This window comes from Neomonachus schauinslandi, chromosome 9 (assembly GCF_002201575.2).
Source record: "Neomonachus schauinslandi chromosome 9, ASM220157v2, whole genome shotgun sequence".
Taxonomy (NCBI): Eukaryota; Metazoa; Chordata; class Mammalia; order Carnivora; family Phocidae; genus Neomonachus; species Neomonachus schauinslandi.
In genome coordinates this window covers 105433921-105446243 of record NC_058411.1, presented here as the reverse complement: position 1 = coordinate 105446243, position 12323 = coordinate 105433921, and the positions used below count along the sequence as shown (strand labels likewise).

General features: G+C 42.4%; 1 protein-coding gene across 1 annotated transcript in view; it reads left to right on the top strand.

Annotated features, from left to right (window-relative positions):
- Positions 1-11524, top strand: part of AAGAB (alpha and gamma adaptin binding protein) — a 54029-nt gene extending 42505 nt beyond the window's left edge. Inside the window, exons 6-10 of the mRNA XM_021693868.1 lie at positions 3357-3439; positions 4308-4404; positions 8455-8559; positions 9026-9075; positions 9739-11524. Coding sequence (XP_021549543.1) covers positions 3357-3439; positions 4308-4404; positions 8455-8559; positions 9026-9075; positions 9739-9816 — 413 coding nt within the window. The 3' untranslated portion in view covers positions 9817-11524. The remainder of the gene's footprint in view (positions 1-3356; positions 3440-4307; positions 4405-8454; positions 8560-9025; positions 9076-9738) is intronic.
- Positions 11525-12323: the final 799 nt, after the last annotated feature.

Genomic DNA, 12323 nt, shown 5'->3' with positions numbered 1-12323 from the left:
TGTCTTTTTGAGAGAGAAGTTCTTTGACTTGTATACCATTAGACTCTTGGAGTGCGGGTTTCACATTCTACTCTAAGGCAGTGATTTTTTTTTTTTTTTTTTCAAATTTACCTGATCCTCAGATTATCCTGGAATACTTGCTAAAAGTTCAGCTTCCAGGGCACCTGGCTGGCTCAGTCAGAAGAGCATGCTACTTTTTTTTCACCCCCCAACTAATACCATCTTTAGTGAAGTTAGAAGTGGTTTTTTAAAAATTTTTATTTAAATTCAATTAACATATAGTATATTATTCATTTCAGAGGTAGAGTTCAGTGATTTATCAGTTGCATATAACACCCAGTGCTCATTACATCACGTGCTCTCCTTAATGCCCATCATCCAGTTACGTCATCCCCCACTCACCTCCCCTCCAGCAACCCTCAGTTTTGTTCCCTATAGTGCAGAGTCCTTTATGGTTTGCCTTCCTCTCTTTTTATCTTATTTTATTTTTCCTTCCCTTCCCCTATGTTCATCTGTTTTGTTTCTTAAATTCCACATGAGTAAAATAATATGGTATTTGTCCCTCTCTGACTTATTTCGCTTAGCATAATATCCTTTAGTTTCATCCACGTCATTGCAAATGGCAAGATTTCATTCTTTTTGATGGCTGAGTAATATTCCATCGTATACCACATCTTCTCTATCCATTCATTGGTTGATGGACATCTGGGCTCTTTCCATATTTTGGCTATTGTGGACATTGTTGCTATAAACATTGGGGTGTGTATGTGCCCCTTCGAATCACTATGTTTCTATCCTCTATTTTTAACTTTTTGAGGAACCTCCATACTGTTTTCCAGAGTGGCTGCACCAGTTTGCATTCCCATCAACAGTGTAAGAGAGTTCCCCTTTCTCCACATCCTCACCAACATCTGTTGTTTCCTGACTTGTTAATTTTAGCCATTCTGACCAGTATGAGGTGTTACCTCATTCTGGTTTTGATTTGTATTTCCCTGGTGCCGAGTGATGTTGAGCATTTTTTTCATGTGTCTGTTGGACATTTGAATGTCTTCTTTGGAGAAATGTTTGTTCATGTCTTCTGCCCATTTCTTGATTTGATTATTTATTTGGGGGTTGAGTTTGATAAGTTCTTTATAGATTTTGAATACCAGCCCTTTATCTGATTAGTCATTTGCAAATATCTTCTCCCATTCTGTCGGTTGTCTTTTAGTTTTGTTGACTGTTCCTTTGCTTGCAAAAGCTTTTTATCCTGATGAAGTCCCAATATTTGCTTGACTTTGCTTTTGTTTCCCTTGCCTCTGGAGACGCGTCTAGCAAGAAGTTGCTGCGGCTGAGATCAAAGAGGTTGCTGCCAGTGTTCTCCTCAAGGATTTTGATGGATTCCTGTCTCACATTTAGGTCTTTCATCCATTTTGAGTCTCTTTTTGTGTATGGTGTGAGGAAATGGTCCAGTTTCATTCTTCTGCAGGTGGCTGTCCAATTTTCCCAACACCATTTTGTTAAAGAGACGGTCTGTTTTCCATTGGCTATTCTTTCCTGCTTTGTCGAAGATTAGTTGACCATAGAGTTAAGGGTCCATTTCTGGGTTCTCTATTCTGTTCTATTGATCTGTGTCTGTTTTTATGTCCGTACCATGCTGTCTTGATGATGACAGCTTTGTAATACAGCTTGAAGTCCGGAATTGTGATGCCTCCAGCTTTGCTTTTCTTTTTCAGTGTTACTTTGGCTATTCAGGGTCTTTTCTGATTCCATACAAATTTTAGGATTGTTTGTTCCAGCTCTGTGAAAAATGCTGATGTATTTTGATAGGGATTGCATTGAATGTGTAGACTGCTCTAGGTAGCATAGACATTTTAACAATATTAGTTCTTCCAACCCATGAGCATGGAATGTTTTTCCATTTCTTTATGTCTTCCTCAATTTCTTTCATAAGTGTTCTATAGTTTGCTAAGTATAGTTCCTTTACCTCTTTGGTTAGGTTTATTCCTAGGTATCTTATGGTTTTAGTTACAATTGTAAATGGGATCGATTCCTTAATTTCTCTTTCCTCTGCTTCATTGTTAATGTATAGAAATGCGACTGACTTCTGTGCATTGATTTTATATCCTGTGACTTTGCTTATATATATAATTCCTGTATCAGTTAGAGCAATTTTTTGTGGAGTCTTTCAGGTTTTCTATGTAAAGTATCATGTCATCTTGAAGAGTGAAAGTTTGATTTCTTTGCTGATTTGGATGCCTTTTATTTCTTTTTGTTTGATGAGCATGCCATTCTTAATCTCGGGGGTTGACTCTCGATCTTGGGTTTGTGAGTTTGAGCCTCGCACGGGGTGTAGAGATTACTAAAAATAAATAAATCAACTTGAAAAAAGATAAAAACTAAAAGGAAAGTTCAGCTTCCTTGGCATCTGCCCCAGAGATTCTGGCTCAGTGAGTCTGAGATAGGGTCCTTGAATACCAGGGCAGTTTTAGTAGGTGTTCCAGGTGGTTCTGAGGAACCCAGTGATCAGGACTGATGCTTGTACTGTCATCAGTTCTAGATGTTCTGCTCCAGATTTGTCTTCCATTCTAAGTACAAACATTGAGAGGGCCTTCACTGCAAATGGTTCATCCATCACAAAATTAAAGCTTTGTTTAAAAAAATCATGCATGTTCCTTTTCCCCTGATAATGATGCCTTTGTGTTGATTTTTAAAAAATGTTTCTGGACATTTAAAATACTGTTTAAAACACCAGAATACTGGTTCATAGTGACTATTGAAACATGAATGCTGTAGGGGCACCTGGGTGGCTCAGTCCGTTGAGTGTCTGTCTTCGGCTCCGGTCATGATCCCAGGGTCCTGGGATTGAGCCCCACGTCGGGCTCCCTGCTCAGTGGGGAGTCTGCTTGTCCCTCTCCCTCTGCCCTCTCCACCACTTGTGTTCTCTCTCTTGCGCTCTCTCTCTCAAATAAATAAAGTTAAAAAAAAAAAGAAGAAAAGAAACATGAGTGTTGTTAACCTTTGCAAAAGAACCACTGAGTGGTCTTGTTTGTTGTAACGGCCCTGCCATTATATTTGACCCGTGTCTGTGAGTTTTTACATTATTCAGATTTGAGAGAATGTGGTAATTGTGAGTGACTTTTTTTTTTATTTTTTAAGAAGTTTTTATTCAAAAAAATTCGTATTTTCAAATAGTAATTATAAAGCAAATGTAAGTATGAGTAAGATATATAAATTCCTGATGTTGTCTAACAGTAACAGTTTCTATAGTTAAAACTTTTATAATGAGGAAATAGCCATTGTTTCTTCATCACAGTCATTTTAACATTTTAAAATGTAAATAACAAATTTCAGTGATTGTATTGTTTTCTTTTCAGATAGGAACCAAGGCTTTAGCCTTCTTAGCTCATTGGCTGGAGCAAACCATAGCATTGGGTCAGCAGAGACGTGTCCCTCAGAGGTAAAGATTCTTCCTGGATCCTTTCAATGCTTTGGTTTTAATTTCTCCTTGTCATTATGAGTCTTTATACCGTTTGTCATTTTTTCCTTTCCATTTAAGAGGCAGCAGACAATAGTAAACCAAGGATAAAAAGAGAATCTAAAACAGTCCTCTTGTGCCTGGTACCTGTTGAGAGAAGGCTAGTTCAGCATTAAAGCAGTAAGCCCTTTCAAGATGTTTGCAATTTGGGCTGTTCCATGGGTTTTGTTTTGTTTTGTTTTGTTTTTGCTAGAGTGCTTTAAAAAATGTGCTAGGATTTCCTTGAGACATGAAGTTGCCTCCCGATCTTCATAAAATAAAATCGATGGTTCTTTGTTAGTACTTCCTATGTCCAAGGCTCTGTACCCATCTGACGCAGGGCCCCTGCCCTCAGTGGGCTTCGTAGTCAGACTTTGACCTTCTGTCCTCAAGGATTTTGGTTCAAGTGTACCTTGGTCAGCATGTTGGAACCAAGAGCAAATTACACAGTGCCATATTGTCTTCCCAGGCATCTTTCTCATCAGTCTTGAGCTCTTTGTGATATGCTTATGTTCATTTTCACATTTTGAATAAAACATGGCTCTTAAAGCAAACAAAAGACATGTTTTAATAGCCAACAGCAGAATCATAACACTTTCTAGTTTTTCCTCAAGGGAAAATAACCCTGAGTTAGTGAATTTGTAGCCTCTTTTTTTTATGTGACATTGATCCTTCTTCCATCTCTCCTTGTCTCTAGCTCCTATTACTGCTTCTCTAAAGCCAACCAGGGAGTGGAAGTGTGAATCTTTTTGGCTTTAGTTCCAAAATAGCCTACTATTAAATTATTACTTGTGTGTATTTTCCTCAACAGCGGCCCCGTTTGCCAGCAGCAGCTAGGACTGAAGCTCTCTTGGACCATCGGGGTGGTGCATCTAACACAACAGATGCTCAGGCTGATAGCATCGTGGGTAAGTTCCTCCTTTAGCTGCCAGGAGACAGCTCTGTGGAACTTGGAAGAGGTACGGGGCATAAATCATCTAGGGAGAAATTGACTTTACACATGAACAAAGGAAGAAAATTGATAGTGTACCCCAAGCGAATGTGAGCCTTAGAGACCGCTATCAGAAAAGGAGGGAGAATAACCACATAAGCAATGTGGGTACTATTTTCTCTCCGATTCTCTTAGTGTAGGATCTTGATTCAGATCATCTTAACTGAGACAGACAGAACCAGGTGGTGAGACAGCTTTATATCTCCATATTCCAGTTTTTTTCATAGTATTTAACAGTTGGTAGAGTTGATGGTAACAAGAATAATACAGCTTTATAAGCCCTTTCACATCCTTTGAAAATTCTTTTATATCTACTTTCTCGTGTTTGGTAATGAAGTTTGGCAGAGAACTTATTTTATGGAGATGAAGCCGAGGCCCAGAGCAGTTTAATAACTTGTCCAAGGGCATCTAACAAGAAGGTCCCAGAACTGAGACTAGAATCCATTCTGATGTCCAAAAGCCAAGAAATGTAGTTGACAGTAACTGTAAATGTCCTTTTGTTGGGGAATTACTGACATCTCTGCTTTCTCTTTATGTCACAGAGGACCCATGTGCAGGGTTTTCAAAACTTTATTGCTGATTAGAAGAGAGTCCATGTAGAAAACTTAAGTGTTTGGTAACAGACACATATTAAGAAGGAAAAATTACATATAATCTCTTTTCTCTCTAGTATATTCAACCTTGTCTTCTCACTTGGGTCCCTCTTACTGGCTTTAGACCTGCTGAAGTCTCTGCCATGAAAACAAACCAGTAACCACACTGAAGGAGGGAGGAAAGCAAGAACTAACCTAAATAACTTGGGGAAACAGCATTCTGACTAGATACCAGGAGGCCCCAAACAGAAACAACTGAACAGGAATAGTGAACTCTGCTTAATACATTTGATTGTCATAGGGGTATGGTTTAGAAATTCTGAAATTATGTATATTTTGTGTATATCAGGGTTGAAAAAATAAAGTATAGAGAATGAGAGCTAGGTTTCTCCCTGAGAAAGAAGCCATGTAAGGAAAGGAGAAGGCTGGGCTGAACCCTTGGTACTGGGCTAGAGCTCAAGGTATTAGCGTGATGACGTACTTATAGTTAGAGCAATAAATGGAGATGTTTGTGTACATGTTAGTATGCATGCGTATATATATATTTCCTACCTATTTCCACTGAGAGGGCCTGGAAGCACCCACACTCCCAATAGCAGTTGAACACCCTTAGCATTTAGATCTTGGTTTTTAAATACCATTTGCCAATAAAAGGATCCAGGGCTACTTGGAGGAAGTGATTGATTCTAGGGCCAGGGCAGGAAAAACTCAGGATGATGAACCTAGAGCCATCTCATGGGGCCAGAAAGTAAGGAAGGGACGGGGGCATGTTGAAGGGGCACCAAACCAACCTTGCAGAGAGCTTCCAGTGGCCAACGCTGGAGCAGTTTGACCAGCGAGAATGAATTTAGTATTGGGCTGCAACCCATAGAACAAAATATCTGTGACTCCAGGCGAACAGAAGAAATAACTGGGGAAGAAAGGGCTGCTCTTCCTTACAGAAGAATTCTAATTAATACACGTAGAAGGAGTGAGGGAAAGAAAAATCCTTGGCAGCCACACAGCACAGTAATAATAGTTGTCATCAGGATCCACTGATGGATGTGAAAATTAGTAGATGAAAGTTTGAGAAGAAACATGACATCTGCATCATCTAAAGTAGCTCTCCCAAGATATTTACTTAGTACAAAAAGGAAGATAGTAACTTTGCCCTGGAGAAACCCAGCAGGTAGCCTTTCAGTGGTGGTGAAGCTCACCAGCAATAAGGCGCACTGACATCACGTGCCCCCTGATAAGGGCACCGGAAGGGCTCATCATGCTTGTGGTCTCCGTGCCAGGGGTGCGTAACCTCAGTCTCCTAGGAAAACATCTGACAAACCCATATTGAGGGACAGTCTACAGAATAACCGACGAGTACTCTTCAAAAGTGTCAAAGCCATGACAGACGAGGAAAGACTAAGGAATGGTCACACGTTGAAGAAGCAGACAGAGATCTGGCAGCCGAATTCTGTGTAAGCTTCTGGAACAGGATGTTAGTGAGAAAACTGACAAAGTTGGAATGAAGTCTGTAGTTTAGTTAATAGCACTTCCTAACTTCTTGATGTGTGTTCATTGTACTGTGGTTAGATAAGAGGTTAACGGTAGGGGATGAAGGTGGAACCCTACTGTTTTTGCACCTTTTTTGTAATACTAAAATTATTTCAAAATTAAAAAAAAAAAGGCAAAACCAAACCAACAAGGGTAAAACACTTGTCAACCCCATGTCTCCCTCTTCTCTTTATTGAACTTCTTTCCATCCCTGACCTCCCATTACTCTTCAGCCCACTCCCACCTAGCTTTTGCCCCACTTGCCACTAAAGCAGTTCACCACCGACCTCCAGGCCACCGAAGTTGATAGACATTTCCCAGTCCTCATCTTGACCTCTTGGCAGCATTCAATATGATGAATCAGTCCCTTTTTAAAACATTTCTTCTTGCTCACCCAACAATTTTCCTGGTTTTCTTCTGACTTCTCTGGCTATTCCTTTTCTTTCTCTGGTAGATGACCCTCCTTTATCCAGCCTTTAAAGATTGCCATTCCTCAGTGCTCCATCTAAACTCCTCTGCCAAATGTATATTGAAGCATGAAGTGATTCTGTCCAGTTCAGTTACCATGTATACACAGATAAATCACAGATTTTTATCTCCAGCCCTATCAACTGCATACATGAAATGTCCACTGAACCAAAGCAAATTTATGAGCTAAAATGCATTCTTAACACCAAATTATCTGTATAGCATTGTAGTAGATGCAAAGAATTAGAAGCTGTCCTTGTCTTCAAGCGGCTTATACCCTAAAACTGTAGAGACAGGCCTTGCAGTATAATGCTTACAGTCGTGGACTTGGAGTCCTGGACAACTGGGTTCAAATCATGGTTCTTCCAGTAGTGGTGAGATGATCTTGAGTAAGTTATTTAGCCTCTGTGGGCCCTAGTTTCCCTTTCTGTAAAATAAAATTTTTCCTCAGAATACTGTTGCAAAAATGAAATGGAATCATGGGGCCTCTGGGTGGCTCAGTCAGTTAAGCATCCAACTCTTGATTTTGGCTCAGGTCGGGATCTTGGGCTCGTGGGATCGAGCCCCCCCATCGGGCTCTGTGCTCGGCAGGGAGTCTGCTTGAGGATTCTCTCCCCGCCTCGCCCTCTCCCTGTCTCCCGGCTCACGTGCACGCTCTCCCTTTGTCTAAAATAAAAAGTATGGGATGAATTCTAGGGAAGGAGACTTGTGAGCTGGGCTGGCTAGGGAAGACTTCCTGGAGGTGTTCAGCATGGAGTGGAGAGTAAGAATTCTGATTAAAAACAAATTGTGATAAAGAGGTAAGAGGCTGTGGTAGAAATAATAAAGGATTTGTAGTAAGAAAATAGGAATTGACTCTACTTCTGAGTAGCTGTAATTTTAGATGAGTGCATTTTTACACCTGGCCCCTTCATGTGTAAATTTCAGACATCGATACCTGTCCTAACCACCTTATATAGTGGCTGTCAGTAATAGATATGAAAATATTTGGTTGTACAGGAAAATACGGTATGAATTCCAGACATCCGTTGCTGATCGGTGCACCTCAGTGGAGAGGGTGGCCTTTAGAGTTGGAAACACCTAAGTCTGAATCTGCATTCACACTAGCTGTGACCTTGAGCGAATCACTTGAACTCAGAGCTCTACGTTTCTCATCTCTAAAATGAAACCATATTCTTTGCCTCAGTGTAATGTTGTAAGGATCAAGTAAGTTACTCTTCTTTCGTGAAGGCCTGCTAGCAGCCGAGCAGCTTTCCCACACGTGGAGTACTCATTCAGTGATGACTCCCGTCAAAGCTAGGATCCATTGCCTTAGGACTGTGTATTTAGCACACATAGAAGTCATATCTGGCAAATAACATGACAAATCCTTTTTTCAGATCCCATGTTAGATCTGGATATTCAAGAATTGGCCAGTCTTACTACTGGCGGAGGAGATTTGGAGAATTTTGAAAGACTGTTTTCAAAGTTAAAGGAAATGAAAGGTAATTGGCTCCATCATGTCTAACACGTTCCCTTCTTGGTGCTCCTCTCTTTTATGTGGTAGGATTTTGTTTTGTAACGGCTGATTGGATTCCCTGCTCTGGTCTCAGCTGTCTGGAGACACTTGGTGCCTGGGGGACTGTGTCATCCTCTGTTGGTAGAAATTCCCCAGGGAAAGTTTTCCTCTTTCTTCGCTCTCTTTCCTCTTACTGTCCCTTCTTCTTTTGCCTCTGTTGGTTTCTTTCAGTGTGTCTCATTAACCTGGAATCAGTAAGATCCCTGCCAATTTACTCACATCATACCCGTGTGGAAAATCGGGAAGACTTAAACTCCCTAACAGCTGTAATGACTGCACCATAAGCATTTGTCTTTGAAATCCATCTCCCATCTTCTAGCGTTAGAACATCCATACACTCCAGACTCTCCTGTGCTATTAGATGAATTTCTTAAGATTTATTTTCTCCCTAGACAAGGCTGCGACGCTTCCTCACGAGCAAAGAAAGTTGCATGCAGAAAAGGTGAGACGACCAGTCAGGTATTTATTGAGTATCTATGAAAAGGTCTGATGCTGTTAGAATTATGTATCACACTTGTTGACTTCTAGACTTGTTTCAGTGTGAACTTTCCATTGGATAGTAACTTGGAACGAATTGGATGTTTACACAGTAGTAATATAATTGCTGTAGTCAAACCAAGATTTTTCAAATGTATGTTGAGTGACATGGAAATTTCATTGAGACTCAGGATGTTTGCCTTCCTAACTGTTGGGCTGGAAAACCCTTAGTCATTTTGTTTTGTTTTGTTATTACCAGCACAACACATGTTCTTGGCAGGAAATGTATGTGGTTTATGGTATTTCATTGTATGAATGTGTCCTAATTTATTCATTTCCCTTTCGGACATTTAGGTCATGTGCATTTTTTGCTTCTATAAATAGTGAAGCTGTGCATAACCTTACACATCCACCACCTTTGTATGTAACTCTGATTTCATCTTTAGTATAAATTCTAGAAGTGGAAGTCCTGGGTCAGGGTATTCAAGGGTTTGGATACATGGGGCGGGAGAACTGGAGGGCAGGGGGTAGAATTTTAGGCCTTGATCAGTTCAGCATATTGACTAACTCATGACACAAGCTGCAGGGTAGCTCTTGCCTAAAATGTGTTGCATGCTTCTCTCCACAGGTGGCCAAAGCCTTCTGGATGGCAATTGGGGGAGACAGAGATGAAATTGAAGGCCTTTCATCTGATGAAGAACACTAAATTATTCGCGCTAGGGTTTGACAGCCTCAGACACTTCCCTGCTTCACCCTGTTCTGTTTGGCTTAACTTCCCATCATCCTGTTGGCCACCTGACTTAGTTCTAGGGCCACCTTACTTATAGTTTCTCGTAGGGGATAGTAGGGCTTTTGTCCCTCAGTATAGTGTAAGGGAGCGAGGAGGATAATGACGACAAGGAGTGAGAGTTTTTCAAGTACACTGTCTCTAGGGACGGGAGTGAAACAAGGCTCAGAGGTCTGTGTGATTTGCCCCAGTTGCAGAAGGACCACGCCATTCCCAGCCCACCTTTTCCAGAGTATCCTCTGTGGTCACACCCGATTACTGCAGATCAGGAGCTGGTCCACCTTTCCTTGGGCTTCTGGATTTTCCGCTTTCAGGGAGCTTGGCACCCTGAGCTTTGGTGCTTTTGATGGTAGGAAAGGAAGCTGCTGCAAATTTAATTTGTGCCACCGGGTAGGTGGGGCCAGAGTCCGTGGCCCTCGGCTTAGTCTCGCGCTAAAAACGCCTCTGGGCATTTCATCTGAAAGAGTGTCTCAGCTCACGCTAGAAACTGCTGAGAAACGAGGGTGAATTTTTAGACAATGCTAGAGGAGGCCAAGGTGTCCTACTCCGGTAGGGATAAAACAAACTCATCTACTAAGTTGCTGTTTGGGAGTGGGGTGGGGGGTTTGTGTTTGAGAGAGAGAAAGAAACTTCAGGAATTCCCTGTTCTGGGCCATTGAGGCAGTATGTGATCGTATCTGGAGGCTTTTACATTAGTCCTGCCAGGAGGAAACTCGTCTTCCTTAGAGCATATCAGAGCTGTGTCGTCACACTTTACCCTCAAAACAAGGTAGTTTCCCCCCCTTTGTCTCTGAATGCCCAAAAGATCACTGCTAACGTGGTCACACCGCAGGGTGGGCAAGCGGGGAAAGGATGTGAAAGGTTAGGCGATGAAGCTCTGAGGGCCTGTGTGACTTCCAGGGCTGGGAGTGGGGGGTCACCCACAGGAAGGTCCACCTCCAAAGGAAGGGTGGGAACTACAGTAAATAAAAATCCCTATTTCTGTGTTTGTAGACACTTGGTAATGCATGCCATTGACCTTCACTGTGGTAGCCACGGCCACGGTTCTAGACTGGTGCGTGGTGCCCCAGCAGGCTGGTGCTGGCACACAGGCTGACAGCCGCTCCTGGCCTTGCCTGGACTGGGAAATCCTTAGGTCACCAGCAGAAACAAGTTTCAGACCCCCCAGCACCGCCTTCTAAGCACTGCGGAAGGAATGGAGGAGGAGTGGAATGCTCCAGGTCCTGGGCCAGGGCAGCCACCAGGAGGGAAGGCTTCAGTGACTGGAGCATTCAGGAAGAGCCATCATCAAAGGCAACATTGGCAGTTCTCTGGCTTGGTGACCTTTTTCCCCCCCTCTTTTTTTTCCTCTCCTCTTTTAACTATTCTGAAGATCTTTGAGACTATAGTTGACCACCATACCATCGTTGTTTCTTTGAGGTGACTGCATTAGCTGTTGATTAAGAATGCAAGGGAAGTTGGCTCTGGGGTTGCAAAATGAAAGGCAGAATGTTCTTCTTAAAACTTGAAGGGTTCCAAAAAGTATATCAGGTCACATGGAGGGAAGACAGACTAGAAAAAGCTGTGAATGTGATTTTGTGGATTAAACAAAGCCAGGTGATTAAAAGATGATTTATTTATAAAGTCTGCTAATGTGTGGTTCTATTGTTTCTTAGTAGGGAATGTGTTGGGGGAAGCCTTACTTGACATTAGGCATAAATAGTAATTGGAGTTTGTCCAACTCACAATTTTGGAATCTACCACATATAACATCAACTGACCTTTTCAAGACCTCAGCTTTTGGGGCGCCTGGGTGGCTCAGTCGGGTAAGCGTCTGCCTTCGGCTCAGGTCATGATCCCAGGGTCCTGGGATTGAGCCCCGCATCGGGCTCCCCGCTCGGCGGGGAGTCAGCTTCTCCCTCTGCCCCTCCCCCCACTTGTGCACGTATGCACACGCATGCACCTGCTCTCTCTCTCTCTCTCTCTCTCAAAAACTTAAAAAAGACCTCAGCTTTCTGGGGCTGTTGGCCCCTTCCAGGGGATACGGGGGATAAAGTGTCCAGGGCTTGTCTCCTAAAGGCCCATGTTAAGAAGAGTGAGCGTGAGCTGGTAGTGCCATAAAAGTTGCATTCTACCTGGGCGCCTGGGGGGCTCGGGCGCCTGTGTCTGACTCTTGATTTCAGCTCAGGTCATGATCACAGGGTTGTGAGATCAAGCCCTGCGTTGAGCTCTGCACTGGGCGAGGGTCCTGCTTAAGATTTTCTCTTTCCCTCTGCCCCTCCCCACTCCTCTCCTCAAAAAAAAAAAAAAAAGTCTAATGTGACCTATGTACGTGCCTACACAAGTTACTATGGACTGTCTGAGATTTAAAGTGAGACTCGGGTTTTTTCCCCTCCATTTCTCTATTTGTGTAACACAGAGTTGGGCACATAGTAGGCCCTGAATTT